This window comes from Belonocnema kinseyi, chromosome 4 (genome assembly GCF_010883055.1).
Source record: "Belonocnema kinseyi isolate 2016_QV_RU_SX_M_011 chromosome 4, B_treatae_v1, whole genome shotgun sequence".
In the NCBI taxonomy this organism is placed as follows: domain Eukaryota; kingdom Metazoa; phylum Arthropoda; class Insecta; order Hymenoptera; family Cynipidae; genus Belonocnema; species Belonocnema kinseyi.
In genome coordinates this window covers 102367415-102388167 of record NC_046660.1, presented here as the reverse complement: position 1 = coordinate 102388167, position 20753 = coordinate 102367415, and the positions used below count along the sequence as shown (strand labels likewise).

At 31.9% G+C, this 20753-nt stretch overlaps 2 protein-coding genes across 2 annotated transcripts; both read left to right on the top strand.

The window, feature by feature from the left end:
• Positions 1 to 1350: 1350 nt before the first annotated feature.
• LOC117171845 (pro-resilin-like) lies at positions 1351 to 8805 on the top strand. The gene is made up of 6 exons (XM_033359479.1): positions 1351 to 1513; positions 4694 to 4925; positions 5651 to 6607; positions 6691 to 6914; positions 6986 to 7727; positions 7810 to 8805. Exons 1-6 carry the CDS (start codon positions 1505 to 1507, stop codon positions 7956 to 7958), a joined length of 2313 nt encoding a protein of 770 aa, XP_033215370.1. The 5' UTR covers positions 1351 to 1504; the 3' UTR covers positions 7959 to 8805.
• A 4162-nt stretch (positions 8806 to 12967) lies between these two features.
• Positions 12968 to 18987, top strand: LOC117171731 (pro-resilin-like). The gene is made up of 3 exons (XM_033359296.1): positions 12968 to 13008; positions 16819 to 16953; positions 18492 to 18987. The coding sequence occupies exons 1-3, from the start codon at positions 12997 to 12999 to the stop codon at positions 18732 to 18734; spliced, it is 390 nt and encodes a 129-aa protein (XP_033215187.1). The 5' UTR covers positions 12968 to 12996; the 3' UTR covers positions 18735 to 18987.
• Positions 18988 to 20753: the final 1766 nt, after the last annotated feature.

Below are 20753 nucleotides of genomic sequence, written 5' to 3'. Positions count from 1 at the left end.
TAAAAGAAAGGAAAACTAAATACATTTGATTGAAATATTTAAATCACATTTACAAAAAAATTTATGTATTGCATTTCATTAATTTCTGGTTTCCAATACATTTTCAGAATATAATCTACATTATAAAAGCTGATCTGTTGAAAATGTTAAGTAATATAAAATGTAATACATTTAATTTAAGTGTTATCGTTCCTATTACACTATAAAAATTAAGTAATCAAAAAGATGTTGTAAACCTCTTATTTGTAATTTTTTTTCTTTTACACGAACAACTTCTTCTACTCCCTTTGAAATGTCAATGTGAGTCAATATCTTGACTACCGCTCAAGTCATCTGACAAATGAAGACAAAACACAATGACATAATCAAAAGAACTTTCAATAAAGAAGACAAGGCACCCTCAGTATCGAGTATTAAACTGAAGATTCAATTAATTTTCCTTTTGTCGTACATCACTCTCAATTTCTTAGAATTAAGAGGATTGTAGCGTACCCTTAAGAAACGAAAACTTATCAAACTGCTCCGACTTTTCAAAATAATTTTTTTTGAGAAACACAGACTGATACATTTTTTATTTCAAAAATAAGTTGTAGGAATGTAAATATTTAACGTAGATGATAAAATAAATTTTATCTTTACCAACTCACTTGAAACTAATGAATAATTAAATACATCAATCAATAACTTAAAAATTTCCTGAAAGGGCGCTAAAAGCTTACCACTGATTATATCACCACCATGACTGGTACAAGCCCTCAAAAAGGAATATAGCACAAAGAAAATATATAGCTCCTTTAAACTTTCCTTTGTCGACCTTAAAAAAATGCCCAAAATTGAACTACTTCATTAGGGTACGCAAAAAAGGTACTCTTTTGCTTTACTTGTTCTCATTATATTTCAAGAAATAAATGTTCCAATTCATAAAATAATGTAAAAAGAAATATAAAACTTTAAAAACTGAGGCTATGGAAAATGAAAAGATTGAAGTATGAAAGAATTCGTGTACTCATTTATGTTCGTAAGAAGTCTTGTGTGCACTGAAGGATCTATTCCAGGATTTCTTCTCGAATTTTGAGGAGGAAAGGTTCAGGTATGATCAGAGTGGATGCGAATCGTTATCTGTGGGATGCACCACAAAACTTGTTCGAGAGTTCGTACGGTTGAACCCCACTCTTTGTCCGCCATCTTGCCACCGTCACCAATAGATGCACTGCCGTGACACAGTTATAACGATCTTCGTTGTAAATCTTCCGATGTGCACTAAATCCATGATGTCGAATCATGGATAGACTTAGGGATATATAAAGCGGATTAGAGCTCAGGCTTTGTCATTCCCTCAACACCACTCAGTGGTGAGGATCCATTCTTATCACACGCGGCATTAACGAGTATTTTCTGCCGCAAGGGAGTCTCTCTAAAGTTTCCCTGTTTTCCCTGCCCATCAGGCGAAAACAAAGAGCGACTAATAACACCTCAACACGGGCACCTTAGGATCCTAGACATCATGTTCAAGGTAAGAACTTTAGGGGGTGCTGAGCAAGTCTCTCGGAGGTTTTAAGCGTATTCAACCCAAGTTCTGTTTGCAAAGGACATTGTTATGCCAAGCAAGTACGAATTATTGGCAAGACGAGTTAAGGGTCGTGCGTGCCCCACAACTACAAAATTCTAACTTCTATTTCACTGGAATTCGTTACAAACTGTGTCTGTTGACATTTTTACAGTTTTGTTTTTATTTGTTTTTCGTTTCTTTTCTTTCGAGTAAGAACATACTGATACGGAGCCTCACAAATTTAATTCGATACAATGAAAATTTTATATTTTTCATTAAATTTATTCCTAAAGATTTAACAAAATAAAAGGATATAATCTTTTTATATGAGACTCACAAAACCGCTGATACAAAGAAAAAATTACATGTATTGAACATTTAAGAGGAAATTGCTTTCATGATCCTCATTTCTTTAAAAAAATGGAAATTTTTACTTCGGAATGTAGAATTGGGATCGAAAAAACTCCCCTCTAATCGAAAAGTTTCAACAAATTAAAGTTGACTATCATCTTATCGATTTGCTGATACGCATGATTAATTTTATTTTAGCTTTCGAATTTTTTATAATTGTTTCAATATATTTCAGTTGTTTAAACAAGTTATTTATTACGGAAAATTGTTGAACGATAGATTTTCTTAAGTCATATGACCTTATAAATAAATCGTAGGAGTCTTCCTATTTATCAATGTGATCTGAAAATTGTTTTGAAAATTGTAACTTTTCATGCATTATTTTAATTGGTATGTTCACAAAATTGTAACAATATACTAAATACAATAAAACTTCCACTATATGCTTATGGCCGTACCATGTATACATCTCTGCAAGAAAATATATTTTCATAAACGCGAAAATTAAATTTTTTTCTATTATTAATAACTTGTCAAATAATGGAGCTTTTTTATATACTCAGGTTTATTTTAAAGATAAGTGTACAAAGAATATTGAATTCAAAAAACTTTAATATTATTAAAACTTTTTTAAATTAACGGAATATATTTTTTAACTACGAACATTTGTTAACGTTTTTTTAACAGATTCAATTTATATTCTGGCAACTTTAACTCCATATATATTCAAAAATTATATGTTTTTATTCACAAAAATTCTTTCTTGTATTATATCAGACTTCAATTTTCTGTAAAACGTTAATAAAATTAGTTTAATAAGGGTAAAATTTACTCTATTTTCTTTAAAGACAAAACTTTTCAAAATCTGCACTATTTTCCTTTTAATACAATATTATGCAAAGATTAAAATATTTTGTATAATTAACTTTCTTTTAACCACGCTCGGAATCACCAGTTCTCTTCGGAATCAACAAATTTGTTATAGTGATCACGGAATTGTTTGAAAATTTTCATCTGTGAAAGTTTGTTTTTTAAGATTTCTTAAATTCATTTCTCTTATTTGAAAGTGACTTATTCAAACAGTTTTCTTCATAAAAAATTCTTTAAATAGTTTAATTCTTTGGATTTTATCTAAAACTTAATTATTATTTTCAGAATAAATTAGTTTGCAAAATTGACTCTCAAAAGTCTTTGAAAATGTACAAATAATTAACCAAACACTATTAGGATAAATAGATTGCATCTCAATATGTAATAAATTAAAAAATCCCTAGAATATAAGGTAATAATTGTTTAAATAAATGCAAACTCATATAATTCACAATAGATAGAATCAGGAATAAATAAATAGACAGAATCAGAAGGGAATAAATGTCTCGAAATGCATCAATAAGTTTGATTCAGAAAATTTAATAAACCTTTTTAATGGTCTAAAAGTCGTGCAAGTATATCTTTTCATTTTCCACATTTTTTGGTTTATTCTAGACACTTCTATCTCACATTGTCTTTTCATATAATTTGACAAATTCATAAATAATTTGAAAAACATTCTTTAAAAATTATTGTAATAATTATAAAGATAAATTTCTGCGAAGTATGTGTAACTTATAAGGAAATTAGGAAATTTATTCCTGTGAATGTAGGTACGTCTGATTATAAACTTAGAACAAAGAAAGGGATAAAAATTCGAAAATACATATTTATTGATTTTTAAATAAATTTTAAAAACAGAAACATTAATGAATTTGAAATTTTATAATTTTATTTGAGTTAGAAATAATGAACAGAACTAATACACAAAATACATCAATTTCTCTTAGTTATCCATTTTTATACCAATTTGTAATTTCCGTCAAATGAACCTTTGAATATTATCTATTCGCAGACAGATATCGCTGCTGAACGAACGTAACTGATGAATATGTCAGTCGATTAAGCGATGCGCACGTATTTTTATCGATTATGTGCTATAACCATAATGATGAATGAACTTTCGTGCTCATTGCGTCCATCGATTACAGTTGCGAAATGTGAAATCTCCTGATTTTACTGAAAATCCGACAGGAATTATTAATTAAACATTAGTAATCACGCACCTCTCTCCAAATTAATTTCGCACAGCAAAATGTAAATTTGGATATATTACTATAATTCAATACTGTATTATCATTTGTTTGAATTATTGGAAGCATGATAGCAATTATATAGTTTTGATTCCGTATGCAGTTACTTAGTTCAGTTTTCATAATTATATAAAAGTTATTTGAATAGCTAAGTATACTATAAATATTAAAAAATCAAAGAAAATTAATAATAATTAATATTTTAAATTCCTATTTTAAAGAGACCCTTCTTATACCAGACACTTTCATTTAACAATCAATTTTATTTTTGTGCCAAATATATAAACTTTATTTCAACTAAATAATTGTAAGATTTCCGTTGAATAATAATGGACTACAATTAGGAAGAAAATCATGAAAATTAAATGCAGTTTTTTATCATAAGGATAATAGATTCTAGATTTCAAGATTCTATCCTCTTGTATTATTCTCCTTCATTCGAATAAACTTTGCATATATTTTAATCACTAACCATCTAATTATTTTCGGACGAATGGAATTCTTAAAAACAATCTACAGAAGTAAAACTTTAAATTCTGCAGGACATTCTGAAATAAAAAATGTCATTTTTAAATTAATTTGTGCATTAAAAGCAAATTGAAAAACTTCTGAAGTTTCTGTAACTGTGATAAAAATTTTAGTAATATATTGAACGTCAATTTTTTTACAGCTGATGGTAGCATTGGGGGTTGTGGCCCTGGCTCTTGCTAGGCCAGAACCACCTGTAAACTCATATTTACCACCAGGAGGTGGAACCGGCAGGGGAAATGGCGGAGGACCAAACGGTGGTGATCCTTCGAGCCAATATGGCCCACCAGGTTTTGGAGGAGGGAATGGCGCATCAAGTGGAAATTTCGGAGGTGCGGGTGGAACACCAGGTGGAAATTTTGGTAGAGGCGGTGGTATGTGTTATATTTTCTATACTATTAAGTATTTCAGATATTTAAAATAATTTTGTAATTAAAACAAATAAAAATCAATAGAATTGCTTATGTGTGATCTATTTTCAGAAATAGAAACCTCCAAATAATATTCATTGAAAAATTTAGACAGACTTTTTGCTTGTGAAATTTAGCAGACATTAAAAATCTTTTAACAAAATTTTTTTACATTAAAATATCTTGGAATATTCTTCAAGAATAAATATATTTTTTTAATTTTTATAGAAAGCTCCCATACATTAAAGAGGAATTTTTCAATTAGATTGTGACAACGATATTTAAAAAACCTATACATTTTGCCTAAAGTTTCTTGATTCTGTAGTTCAACATGTGTGGCAATTAATTTGAGGTAATTTACGATACCCCTCGAAGAGAAAATACATTCAAGACAAGAACTTTCTAACTTATAGAGTAAAAGTATTCTTGTGGATGCAATAAACGTACAGACTGATCTTTGTTTAAAAAAATTTCTCGTTCACAGGAAAATGGATTCCCTTCATTAGAAATATAATTTAAAAAGAAGCTATTTTCGGATAATTTTTATTTTTAACAATTAAATACTGGCCTTTGAAGAAAGAATATCTTGTGAACAACTCAGATTATATATATGTATATATTTATGACATTCAAAACACTGAAACAGGATAGTATGAAAAATAGTAAAAATTTACATTTTTTACACGCAGGAGGTCCACCATCAAGCTCTTATGGAACACCGAATGGGGGAGGTGGATTTGGAGGCGGCGCAGGTGGAAGACCTGGTGCAGGCGCTAGCGGCAATGGATTTGGAAACAGCGGCTTGGCTGGAGCAAGGCCATCAGATAACTATGGTCCACCATCCGCTGGTGGCGGTGCAAGCGGAGGATTTGGAGCCGGAGGTTCTAATGGCGGAAACGGAGGAGCTAGAGGATTTGGTGGAGGAAGACCTTCAGACAGCTATGGTCCACCTACGGTAGGTGGTACTGGTTTTAATTCTGGTGGAAGAGGAGTCTCCAGAGGATCTGGAAATGGAGGATTTGGAGGTGGAACGCCAGCGGACAGTTACGGTCAGCCACCTCCTCCTCCATCTGGCGGCACCACTGGGGGATTCGGTGGAGGCGTACCATCTGATAGTTACGGAACACCTCTTAATAGAGGGAGTGGAGGAGGAGGTACCGGAGCTGGAGCATCTGGAGGTAGACCATCTGATAGTTATGGACCACCCAGGGGTGGAAACGTTAGAGGAGGTACAGGTGGAGAAAGACCTTCGGATAGTTATGGACCACCTGCTGGTGGAAATGGACGAGGAGGTTTTGGTGGATCCGGTGGCTCGGGTGGTTTCAGTGGATCAGGAAATGCTGGAGGTTTCGGGGGATCGGGCAATTCCGGCGGTTTCAGTGTATTGGCTGGTGCCGGTGGACCTGGTGGTGAAAGACCATCAGATAGCTATGGACCTCCTTCAGGAAGTGGAAACGGAAATGGAAAAGGAGGTGGTTCAGTTGGTGGATACGGAGGTGGAAGACCATCAGATAGCTATGGACCGCTCTCAGGAGGTGGAAGCGGAAGAGGAGGAGCTGGGGGTTCAGGTGGTAGTGGTGGATTTGGAGGTGGTAGGCCCGCTGACAGTTATGGACCACCTTCGGGGGGAAATGCAGGTTTTGGAGGTATGTTACTTCATCATTTGTTTTTCTGATTACTATATAAGGTGTAAAAATTAAAGTTTATCATATATTTAATTAATTTACAGGAAATGGCCGAGGGAATGGAGGTAATGAAGGTGTTGGTGACGGCGGATTTGGAGGAAGTAGTCCATCGGACAGTTACGGGCCACCGGCTTTTGGAGGCGGAAGCCAAGGTAATGGTGGAAATCAGGGTTATCCTTCTGGCGGCTCTGGGGATTTCGGTGGAGGTAGCGGGGGAGGTGGATCTGAATCTGGTGGTTATGGCAGTAATACAGATGAAGAGAGCAATGTAAGTTTTTGCATGTTCTGTCTTTCTACTTCGACATAAATGTACAAATTAATATCTTATATGATCTCCAGGAACCAGCCAAGTATGAATTTACTTATGAAGTGAAAGATGATCAAACTGGTAGCACTTTTGGCCACACAGAAACTCGAGATGGTGACAGAGCACAAGGAAGCTTTAATGTTCTTTTACCTGATGGCCGTAAGCAGGTAGTCGAATACGAAGCAGATGCAAATGGGTACAAACCCCAGATTAGATACGAGGGTGAAGCCAACACTGATACAGGCGCCGGAAGTGCTGGTGGTGTTGGAGGTTACCCATCTGCAGTTGGAGTTGGCGGCAGTGGCAATAGTAACGGTTATTCTTCAGGTGGTCCATCTGGCAGTGGAAATGTTGAAAGAAATGGATATTCTTCTGGAGGGCAAGCTGGAGGTAGTGGAAACGGTTATCCTTCAGGCGGACCTTCTGGAGGTGGCTTCGGTGGCAATGACGGTAATCGTGGAGGGGCTGATGGATATCCCTCAGGAGGACCATCTGGTGGCGGATTCGGAGGCAACGGAGGTGGTAATGGCGGAAACAGTGGTGTTGGTTACCCATCTGGTCGACCAGGAGGAAGTTCCGGTAGTGGATTTGGAGGTTCAGGAGGAGGAAATAATGGAAAATTTGGAGGTGTTGCTGGAGGAAACGCAGGGTATCCGCGAGGTGGTGTAGGTGGTAATGGCGGAAACATTGGTGGAAATAGCGGTGGGGGTTACCTAGCTGGTGGATCAAGTAGTGGAGGCAATGGAGGAAATGGAGGATTCGAAGGTAGAAATGGTGAGACACTAATAATTTGCTCTTGAAAACGTCCACTTAATGAAATATCTGGGGCTATAAAATATTTTGTTATCTTTTCCAGGACGACCTAGTGGCGGTGGAGGTCAAGGATACCCTTCGGGTAGACCCGGTGGGAATGCATCCAGCGGTGTTGGTCAAGGAGGTGGGAGTGGGGGATATCCCTCAGGTAGCGGAGGTGACGCTGCAGCCAATGACGGATATCAATACTAATCGAAATCAATATAATTAAATCAATGCTACGAATGTATTATAGAGCGATAATGATCGTTCGTAGTTTAGACTCACGAAAGCGCAGCAGCCCTGCAGAATGATTGGCAAACGGATGTTTGAATCTGACGAGTGGCACGCCTGAACTGGCGTGGAAAACATTAATCACTCTAGACCATTTCTTGTTCCGTTCTCGAAAAATGGTTTAATTTATCATGTGAGTAGATGTCAACTCAAACAATCACCGGATACAGAAGAATTCACAGCAAATTGTTTAGTCACTGCTCAAAAACTTAAAGAATGGATTCATGGACTTAAGTATCACTATATCGGAAGATGGAAAATTTCAACTTATAGTTTTTATAATCTATGAGCGGTTCTTTTATGAAATAAAAATATTAATGTATATTTTTCATAGTATTTAGAAATCATTTTAAATGTATTAAATTCACGAAAAAGTGTTTTCTCTGATTAATGACAGACATAAATGATAATGTAAATATGTAGGAGGCATACTCGTCAAATTCGACTCATCCGAAGGCCCCAGAACATCAGCTACTGTGATAGTGAATTTAATAGCAACATTTATGTAAGATTTCCTCGTGGCTATAATTCGCGAATCCACGTATCCCAGTGTGCTGACGAAAAATCTAGTTTAACTCTTAGTCTAAATAATGTATAACCCGTCAGTAGTTCGTCACACATTACTATGGGACTCGGGCAGCGAACTTTTTATATTCCAAGTAGATGACCTCATATCTATGTATTTTATTTATTTACATAATTTATCATATGTTTGTAAAATGTCAGAGCATGTAGTTTATAGTGCAAAAAAAGCTGCATAAGTAAAACTGCGGTCAGTCATAAATGTGTTTATTTCTTCCACCTTACATCTTATATTTCGTGATAAATATTGGCCACCTAACGAGCGCACTGTATCAAAGTTGTATTAACAACCTAAAATAGTTATGCAGCCAAAAATGTGATCTACTTTCATTCAGTCATCATTTGTCTTAGTCAATAAGTGTCAAATGAATTTTATCTGACAATACGTAAAATATTTAAATGGGTTAATTATTATTTTCATTATTTATATGATGCATTTAATATTTAGCTTGTTAATTATTTTTATTACTTTAAAGAACTAACAGGGAAAAACGAAATTTTTGTAAAATTCGATTTTACCATGTAACTTTCGATTGGAAAGATCCTTTATAAATCTAAGGCTTTCATTCGCGTACTTGCATAACTCTCTTAAGTGCAGCGCAGGTACATAGAAAGGCTTCTGAGAATCTGTATCACTGAAGAGGAAGATGGTCCGCGACATGGCGCAATCGATTGCATGTAGAGTAACCTCCGATTGGCATCCCACGTGTAACTTGCATAACAAACACCATTATGCGGAGTAATATAGAAAGGATATTTTCAGCACTTACTACTACCAATCATAAAATTGATCTCATTCGAAGCTTTATAACGATCTACAAAACGTAGTAGGAGCTCATCTCTTTCGATTTTACGATCATCTATAATTATTCTATGTTCTATACTCGCGTACCAAATCTTGACGCAAAATTATCCATTGCATTAGTTGTTTTATTTACGACCTTGGAATAGTTTCATGCAAATACGATGAGCGTAATTAATTTAATACTTCTTTCTTTTGGTTGCTTATTGCAACATGCGTCATACTTTTAATCTCGTCATCTTTTTCCCTATCTGATTTTTATGCAATTCATACTTTATTCTTTTACTGACTTCAAGTATGAGCAATTAAGAAATTGAAAAGCGCGTATTGAGTTATTAATCATTCTACAATAGGTAGATTGATCAGTATTGTAATGTATTTAGAAAAAAATTATGATATACAATTTTTTATATCAGACAAAACTTTTAGGTACACAGTTAAATTAAACATGAATTATATTATTATTTACGACTAGTATTTTCAATTTGAAGTAAACTATTTTTCATGCTTTTTTTAACTTTAGAAAATAATGTAACATATTTTAGTAAAATATTAAATTTTTTTAATGTTAAAATGTAGATTTGTACCATATTATTGTTAAAAACATGTTAAATCCACATTAATGAAAAAATGCCATCAAATTAGTTTTAGGTAATACAACAACTCTTACTAAGAAAAATGTTGCGAAAAATGCAGATGGTAAAATATAATATTGTGTCCCGTGTATTTCGAATAGAAATATTCCTCTCAGCATTCGACGAAGTAAAATTAGTTAAAGATGAAGTGAAAAATCTTAATTATAATATTTTAAGATAAAAAATATAAATATACTAGCCTTAAACCTACTTAAAAAAATGTCTAATCTGAGACAAACTTCGACAAAGTTGTAACCTAATGGATTGTAGTTTATCTGGAAAACTTTTGTGAATTTGCTAAATATTTACCGAGCCAGAGAAGCTGAAAACTTTGAGATTTTCGTGGATATCGTATATTTCGTCGATTTTTAACACTTCTAATGAGAGTCCAACACATTTCGTCCAGTACAGTGACGTTCGGGGGTTTCACGCCCTTCCTGTAAACCATGAGCATTTTTTGGAAAAATTACTTAAATTTAAAAAATGGAAACAAAAAACAAATTATTTTGTATGTAAAAAAGGTATATTTTTTATCTTGAAAGAAAGTTTGGGGTTTTTTCTTTAATACCTTTGTGGTTCAAAGTAGTTTTTTCTATTTCCTTATTAGGAAAATAAGTGATCAGTGTTTTTTGAGAATCTTCCATTTGCTTTGGCAGAAACTTTAGAAAAAGTACCTACAAAGAAAGCTTGGATTCTTCTTCTTAAAGAACTTTGAGAATAAAGAGCAGGACTTAATTTGTTATTGACGAAAATAAGTTTTAAATGCTTCGACATACCCAGTAACACTTGGATAGGCGCGCTCATGTTCAAATTATTATTTTTACCATAAAAAAATCATTGCACGTTTTTAATCTTAAGGTTCCTAAAAGAAAGAACTTAATCTTTCTTTCTAGCTCAAGAAATTTGGTTTAAAAACATCTTTCTGTGCAAAAAGTCCAATTTATTTTTGACCGTCATTTTTGAAGGTCAAGTATTTAATTTTTCTGAAAATGCTAATGATTAAGAGACTTCTGTGTATAGACGTAAGGTGCCTTGAGGTAGGTTGGTATCCGGTAGATTGTTCTAATTGGTTGAACTGGAGTAGGCGGAATCTGCTGGTACATTTTTTATTTCCTTGAGATGTGCACGAGGCATTGTCTCAAAGTCGAGTATATAATTTGAAAGAAAAATATAAGTGTAACTTTTGTACCTACTTAAATATGTAACTGTTTATAAAAAAAAGTTATTTGATGTTTCCGATTCAACTCGACTCTTCTTGAAATCAAATGAAGTTTTGCTTAATTTCAGCTCTTCTCTGAATTTAAATCAATACCTCAATTCTGAATGATTTTTATGTTTCCATTCCTATTAGAACTGCGTTGTAGTTTTTTTCTCGTTTTCATTTTTATAGTGCCAACTTTTCTTCAATTTTAATTACAAATTAAATTCTAAAGATAATTTTGTTAAATGCTAGGATTCTCTTTATTAAATAAGCTTTAATTTGAAGTATTTTTTTCAAAACTGCTTTAATATTCCTCTTTCCTGAATGAATAGAAATGGAGTAGCAGATAAATTAAAAAATTTGAAAATAATTACTTTTAAAAACGATTTAAAGGTACACTGTTCTCTGAATAATCTTTGATGAGCTGCTTTGAAAACAAACGCAAAATTTCTTTTTATCTTTAAATGTCATTAAATGAGATTTAAAACAAAAATACTTCACAAATCCTCTTCAGAAATTCATTTTGTCTTTCAAGTTTTCTACAATAAGTAGTAGTTGAATACGTAATTGTTTGTTATACATATAAAAGGATTTAGTTTGTCTTTATGTTTTTTTTATTCAATGTAGATAACCATTAAAATGTTAGATTTAATCTTCATCATTAACGCGGCTTACTTTGTTCCTTAAAAGATTCTCTACATGAAATACAATTGGCATGGGGTTTTATTAAAACAGAAGTTTTACATCTGCTAAGCTTATAAAAAACAAATAATTTACATACTTCTTAAATAATAACTGTCTATAACTGCCACAAACAGAATTATATACAAAAAATCTTAAGAATAAAAAAATTAATGATAAAGTTCATTTTCCAGGAGAGATAAAATCGGAAACACCAAATAACTCATTTTTAATAAACAATTGCATATTCAAGTGTGTAAAAACAGTTACAAATTATATACTTGACTTTAAGGTTATGCCTCTTATACGTCTAAAAAAAAAAAGAAAAGTATCCAGTCGGATGATGTACACGGTTCTGGTGTGTGACAGATCCGGCGTTAATAGGAAGGGCGTGAAAACCCTAATCAAAACCATACTAAACAAAATTTTTTCATCATACTTACAAGAGTTTCAGTTCACTAAAACAACCCTTACCTTCTAAACCTTAACGTTTTTAAAGAGGAATACTTAAACTTTTTTCTAAAATGAAAAATATACAAAAATCAACTTTTTTCGAAAAAAAGACAAGGTTGTATTTGATTTTTTTTCAAGGCAAATAGCATTTTTGGTCAGCATCACGTGAAAGTTCATAAATTGGAAATTTTGAAAAATTGTTCGCAACACAAATTATATGATCTCTTCTGAAATAGCCCTTATAATAATTAAATTGGCTTAACTATATTAATTATTGTACAATATTGCCAAGTATTTTACTAATATATACAAGATACACTGTATAATTGCAAGAAGATGGTTATTCTAAACTATCTAATGACAGCAGCATCAAATAGCTTGAATCAGGAACTCCAGACAAGCGATGCTGTCACAAATCTGCGGTTTTCTTATTAAATATAATCACCGTTTTACGGTCGAATTGTGTATTTGCCAAATTACTGTTTCCACCTCTATTTCGTCGTAGTCGCAACCAGGAACATGGTATAAAACATGACGCTGTGTCGGTCCTTTATCTCAGTTTTGTGATCTCTGGTGCCCAAGTGTTGTATAATTTTATCTCTCATGATTTTAACGGTGAGTAAGTTCGATGTGGTAAAATATTCATTATTCATTAGAAGAAAAGTTCATAGCAGCTGAGGCAAAGTGTAGAAAACAAGAAAGCTTTGTTCTCAGAAAAATAGGTTACCGAGCTCTTTTCAATTCATTTAATTGTGTATTGCTATTTTAATCCATTTATTTTTTATTTGAACTCTACCAGTTTTCCTTCTCTCTTGGAAAATAAATTTTGGTCATACTGGATAAAATCGGGAAATTAATTAGTAATACTAGACTACAGATATTGTCAACATTCATTACAATTGTTGCTTATTCCGTGATTGTGTTAAATCATTATAGCCAGATGGCATATTGAGATAATTAGCTAATTACCAATTTACTGAATGCCGATGTGAATTATCTAACAAGTGAAAGTATGCCCTCGATGATGCTTCTCCGATATAAGATATTCTATATATAGAGTAGGTCTGCATTCTATATTTTAAGAGCATGTGCTCTATACAAAGCTTCAAGAATCATTTGCAAATTGCTCAGATTAAGGATCGAACTATCCACAAAGCAAATTGAGCTTTTCACTGTATTATAGATTTTAGTTGTCGACGTGCTCCACAAGACTATTTATTGCCTTCTTCTCTTGAAAGTCCGTCTATATAGATTTACAAAAATAAAGCTCTCTCGTATAATAGAATCCGATTCGGATTTTTACTTTTCAACGCATTTCTATTTAATTTAAAATATTTATCGATCTAGTGCCTTATTATATCAAAGGAGTGCTCATACAAAACAAGTTTTCATACGAACAATTCTTTATCAGTGTTAATAAAGAAATAGTATCGTAAAATCATTAATAGGATACGAACTAAAGATTAATTCTAATTTCCCTTTGAAAGAATTAAAAGTGTCACGTGAATAGTTAAATTGTCAAAGTATGCCAAAGATTCCCTGGCGATTCACATGCTTCCTATTTTCTTAAGCTATTCCTTGTATTTTTGATATCATGATTTCGTCAAATTTATCATCACATATGGTCTGAAATAGAAAGAATATATACAATTTATACATTCACTTGCTAAAAACAAAACTAATGTTGAATAATGTAATGAACACTGCTTCCTTTTAACCATCATGTCATAAAGTAATTTAATAAAATCGAATATGTATAGGACATTCAATCATTAACGACGATTACAAATTTAATTCATCGAAAGTACAAGATAATTATGGGCCTTTAAAAATACGTTTGACTGCTGATAGACATTTGACAAATAGAAGAAGTGCAACAAATGACCGCATAAAACTAACAAAAAAAGACAATCTAAATACATTTTGTATTAATTTATTTCTCGGAATAAAAAAATCATAATTTTGAGCTATTTAGAAATCTATAATAAATATTTGAAGATTTTTGCCTGAAATTAATATATAAATACATGTTGGTAATGGCCAGTTGATGAAAATATGTTTTTCAATTGGTCTACCCTGAATTAAAAAAAAAATGTTTACCGTATAATTGAAATTTCGTTAGAAGCCCTATAACATTAACCCGTGAGAACTTAATTTTTGTTGAAAGAATCCAAATTTTATTGAGAATACAATATTTTATTTCTTTTGAAGGGAATCAAGTTGTTTTGTTGTGCTAACGAAATATTTTCATCAATTAAGTTGAACAATTAGTGGAATATCTATTTTCCAGTACCCAACTAACGTTTCCGAAGTTTAAGAGGAATTTTTGAACATTTCGTTCATATTAAAAAAATTGTAATAACTAACTTTGATTACAACATACGTGAATATGAGATATTATGTTTCATTCTGGTTCCCAATCATTCCATAACAGTTTTCAGACCCTATTTCAAATCATCGGCGGAACCCTCTTTGAAAAAATAATTTTTTTTTAACTTGTTAGATGTTGAATTTAAATTTAAAAACAAGCTTATCAATATACCTACTGATATTGTTTATTCTAGTACTTAGTTGCTGAAACTAAATTTTGGGATTTATTTTATTTTTAAGCTTTGTACTGGAATAAACAAGATTAATGAAAAATTAGTAGGTATATTCAGAAATTAGATTGTTAAAAAAAAGTGTTCAATGATCCCCTTTGTCACCTGTTAGAGTTTGCTTAAGTTTTTAGAACGAATAGTGTTAAGTGTACTAAATACCTTTGCCAACTTATACTTTGAAATCGTTTCAGTGTTTAAAAATATTTGAATTAACAGTTTCAAGTTGCTCGATTTCTTCTTATTACAACTCATTTGTTAATAACAATATCGAAAAATGTTTTAAGCCGTTTTTATTCGTCAATTTTAAAATTGTTTATTAAAAAAAAAATTGGCTATTTTAAAACCTGTTATTTGTGAGACATTTTTTCAACAAAAAATTTAAAACTATGCTTGGATATGTCTTAAAGTGTATCAGAAATTTCTACTTGCTTATTATTTCTGGTTTTTGAGAAAAATATATTTGAAATTTTCGATCTGCGACCGCACAATGGCTCTTATATTCAAGCTCGAATTCTCTTTGCTTTGCCATAGAGATTTGTTTTGTTTCATAAAAAAATTATTCCTATAAGGTTTCAGCTCAATAGGGAGTAAGGAAAGTGACGTCCCCGGGCTCCACAATTTTCAAATAGTTATGTATATGTACCAAAATTTATTTTATTTGACATCTTCTAATTTATTGAGTTTATCAAATTGCATATAATAAAAAAGTTTTGGATCTATTCAAGGAGGATATATTATTGCAAGCAAATTTTTTCGTGCAACTAACAGTTTTCGATCAAAAAAACAAAAACATTACATTGCAAGTGTACATTATATAATTGTAATAGGCTCGCTAATTAGAGTACAAACATCTGAAAACGTCGGGTTTTCAACATAACCTTAAAAACAGTCACATTTTTTTGCATTATCTTACTTTTAAGAATGACTTTTCTCTATAATTTCAGTTTCTTCATACAATTTTTTCCTAGTGCAATATAATTTAATCTGTTTAATAAAGTAAAAGTGCATCATCAACTTGTAGAATCTTCGAGGTTTTGTACAAAAAGTATCTCTTGAAACTTATGCCTTACGTTCCTTTGGAACAATTTATAATTCTGAGCTTCTTTTTAGCAAGAGAGATTCCTTTTTCTGTACCATGTTTAAAACCAAAAATCAGATTGTTGTAGAAACCCTAGTTTCTTATGCTTGAAATCAAAAATAAAAAGAACAACTTTAAAGAAACGTTTACCATCAACTTTTATGCAAATTCTACATTCTATATTTGTTTAAATAAAACGACCTGATTCAAAAAGGGCTAAAGTAATGATTTTGAATTTCTTCCACAAATTGTCATTGGATGCCAGAGAACAATAATCAACCAGAAAATGCCATATGCATGAAAGCACGTTTCAATTAAATTTAATTCGGCCCCACTACGAGTAGTAACTAGTAATCAATTTATTTACAACGTACTGTCTATAACGGACTCAAAGTAAACCTTTTCTGTACATGGATGTCTTTTTTTTCAAAAATTGTATAATATTTGTCAAAATGATAATTTCACAACATAATAAAATTTATTTTAATGGTGGACTGAGGCGATCAAATGAGCCAGGCATCTTGAGATTGTTGGATTAAATTTCGTTCCTACTTGACATAATACCTCTTGACATGACAAACATGTTAAATGAAAACTAAGATGGATCCCACTGAAGCAGTTTAGGGACATGGTTAACTAGCTAGCCAGCAAGATACACCTTAATTTAAGCGGAATTTGAGGGTAGCTTCAAGGAGAAAGTCGACACTGGGTCTCAAGAGGTTTTAGCATGCATCATTCTATCCATAGGTTCTACTGTTGACGACGATGCTGGTAGGAATTTGGAGTGAACCACAGGGCCCATCGTATCTGCCTCCCAATGTAGGTGCTTCTCCATCACATCCGTCTAGACCCAACGCTGGCCACCCAGACGAGTGGGCTGGGGTATGTAGCGTAATACTGATTCTCCAATTCGTGCATAATTGACGGCTCTCAATCCTCTATACCTACCGCAGTAAAATGAAATTCCAAGATAAGGCAAATTAATTGGTTTGTAGTTTGTGCTCTCTAATTAATTCTAACTGAATCTAAGCTACAGTCAGATTTAAGATGGGCCTTTCGCACCGGTTCTACCATTATCCTGGCTATTGCGCATTAAATTAAATAATTGGGCATTCCTTCATGAAACCGCAAGACGGCTACACCTCAATTCGCAATTTCAAAATTTAGTTAGAGCTATAGTAGTATAAATACTATGTAATTCCAACTGCTGCATTTATTATTATTATTAATTATGTCTTACATTTTTTAATCCTTTTTGAGATGGTCCTTCGACCGATGATTAGAATTTTTTTTGGAAAGTAAACATTAAATTTGATTTAGCTTCAAAAATGGATGTTTTTTATCACTTTTTAAGTGCTCTTAAAAGATGGTTTGAATTTTTAATTTGAGAGTCCTGAATTCAAGAACAGAATATCTTTTTTCCGAAACATCTTTGTGAAATATTTTTAAGTCTTTGAAATATCTGTAAAATATATTGCAATTTTTAGAAGACAAATATAAATAATAATATAGATATAATTTTTTGAAATTTCAAACATTTTGAAACTTTTTTGTAATCTTTGAAATCACCGTGAAATCTTTGTGATCTTTTAAACCTTTAAAATTGGTGTCAAATCACCGAAATATTCAAGAATCTTTGAATTCTCAAAAACATTTGTAAGACTTTTGAAATCTTTATGACATCTTTTGAATCTCTGGAAAAGTTGACAACCTTTAAATTCTTTCAAATCTTTAGAAACTTTAAATTCCATATAAAACATTTTTAAGTGCCTTTTGAAATCTTTTAAAATTTTTTGCAAACTTTTTTTGAAATTATTTTGAAATTTTTGAAACCTTTTAAAACTCATCGAAATCTACAAAATATGTTTAAATCTTTAAAGCCTGTCAAATCTCTTATATTTTTATAAAATCTTTTAAATGTCTATAAAAACTTTAAAATTGTCCGAGAAATCCACTGAAATGTTTTGAAATTGTACTAAAACTTTTGAAATTCTTGGACTCTTGTTGCAATCTGTGTACAATGATTGAATTAGTTCTGAAGTCTTTCTAACATTTTTAAATTTGTTTAAATTCCTCAAATTCTTATGAGGACTTTTAAAGCTTTGTGAAATCTTCTCATATATCTTTTGAAACCATTAAAATCTTCAAATTTGTTTTAAACTTAAAATTCGATTGATCAATATTCCTAGTGAGTCAATCAAGATTTTGAGAAGCTTAGATTCTTTACCCTTGTGCTGACATGTATTATAAACAAGTACACGAATCACTACAAAGGTACTTTCGGAAAACAAGTAATTTATTTAAAGAGTAATATGGTTGTCATAAATAATATTTATGCAACAAATAAACCAATATCAAATTTGGCATTAGCTCAAAACCAATTTCTTATTATAATTCACCATTTTTTATTTTAAATGTAGGATCCAGTAAACTATGAGTTTTCATATGAGGTACAAGATGGTGACGCAGGTTTGGACTTCGGGCACCGAGAGATGCGAAAGGATGACACAGCCACCGGAAGTTACCACGTCCTACTTCCTGATGGACGAACGCAGTACGTCGATTATATTGCCGATGAGAACGGCTATCGACCCATGATTCGATACGAAGGAACCGCCTCTTATCCAGCTGGGCGTCCTGCAGACCAAGGATATAAATATTAATACTCGCATTGAATATGCATCTAACATCAAAATGAAGAAGCGAAAAACGTCGTGAATTGCTTTTCAAACGCTGATCCTTTTTTGAAGCAGTAAATTCTCCGAATAAAGTATTCCCTGATGGTATAGAAAGAAAGAAAAGGTCAGAAAAATTGACATTTTGTCAAAGTAGTTGTATTATATTGATAAATTTCGCTGATTTTGACTTTTTTATTTGTTATTTAGTCTTAAATCTATTTAATCAATAGAACGTCTTTTATAGTATTCGAGAAAAATGTGAATAAAAAAATATATAATCAATTTCTAACACTTTGTTAAATATTAATACAATATTATTATATACTATCCTTCATAATTTTAGTCGGGACAAGACCAGTGACGGTTTTATTATCTATCTTTAAATGCAAAAATTTTATTTTTTGATTATTTTGTATTTTATATATTGGGAAAATTATTATGAAGTATAAATTATTATACCTTGAAATTATTTTAGGTCGTTCAGAAACAAAATGATTTAACGTATTTATTTTATACGCATCGTATTTTGAAGTTGTTAAAAATATTTTTCTAAAGCTGTTTTGATGTTTAAATCCAGAAATATTGGTAAAAAATGATTGCTTGACCTATTCGTCCTTTCTTTTTTTGGCGTTTAAGAAGTTTGCTAAAGTTCAATCTAATCTGATCAGTCTGTCGAAAGTTACATTGCATACAGGCTATAGTTGGATGGAGTTTAGCGGAAGTTAAATTTTATACAAAACTAATACCTTCTCATTAGGAGGAGAATATACCAGATGAAGTGATTAGAACTTCTGCTTTGCACACTGCCCGAGTAAAAATGCTTCGACTTGAGTTCGCCTTGGATTGCCCCCAATCAAGACATGTTGAACTCCACCAGGTCGACATGAACATGTCCCAGTTTTTAGACGGAGCCAGACTTCAATTTATGTACCGCAGACAAGTTTCTATGTCTTGAAGATATAAATTGATCTCTTGAGTCAAATTTTTATGACTCCAACACGAGCGGTTTATAACTTCGAGTGTATACATGTCCTAGCAAAAAGGGTCATTCTGACTGTCATAAAAGCTAATCTTTGTTAATCATTATACAATCTTGTATATTTTCATAAAATATGCATATTCAATCAACTTATTTACGAATTTTCATTTGTATTATACTTGTTTGAGGATACACCCATTTTAATCTCATTTATGAGCCGAAAAAGATTTGTTTCGAGGCAGGTTTACTTGAGACAAGTACTCAAGACATAACCAATTCGTACTCAAGTAGAAGCATTTTTACTCGGTTGGGCATGGTAACAGGGTCATTTTGAGTCAAGAGGCCTAAATTCTTACGCATTTACATTTTTGTGCATTCTCATGAGTATTTTCTCAGGGTCGTCACCATGGTTTCTCGCATTAGACACATCGCAAATTCAAAAAATAAATATGGTAAAGCTGATGGTTCTTTTTTTAATTTTTTTATTTGAAAAGGTAAAAAATATTTATGAAAATCGGGCGTAACCAGTAAAACCGAAATTCAAATATATGCAACTACATCCAAGATAATATAGTTTCAAAAATTTATTATTGGTGTTTACGTAATTTAAGAAATTTTTTCAAAAACTTAGAAAAAATCAACTAAGATAGCATTTAGTTGAAAAAACTTTAACATAATATTTTTGAAAAAGTCTTTTTTTTATTCATAAACTACGTATAGTACATGTTTAATGATATTATTAAGGTTCCTGAGCTTCTAAGTAAACAGGAATTGGCTTTCATCTCTAAAACTGAAGAAATATAATTTTCAGTGATTCAAAATCTCGTTTTTCTTGAAAAGGAAGTAAAGTATGAATAGCAATTCATCTTTCCAAATTGTTCCTCTTCTTGAATCTTATGAAAATCTGCTTTTACCAGATGTTAATCATGTGTATTTTGACAAATTATTAAAATTTTGGTTCGTTTTTGAGAAAAACAAGATTTTCAATTGTTAAAAATTATATTTATTTAATGCATATGAATATA

Coding starts and splice junctions, on each gene's coding strand:
- LOC117171845 (XM_033359479.1), top strand. Junction 6,608..6,690: donor GGGAAATGCAGGTTTTGGAG/GTATGTTACTTC, acceptor ATTAATTTACAG/GAAATGGCCGAGGGAATGGA. Junction 7,728..7,809: donor AGGATTCGAAGGTAGAAATG/GTGAGACACTAA, acceptor TATCTTTTCCAG/GACGACCTAGTGGCGGTGGA.
- LOC117171731 (XM_033359296.1), top strand. Junction 16,954..18,491: donor ACCCAGACGAGTGGGCTGGG/GTATGTAGCGTA, acceptor TTTTAAATGTAG/GATCCAGTAAACTATGAGTT.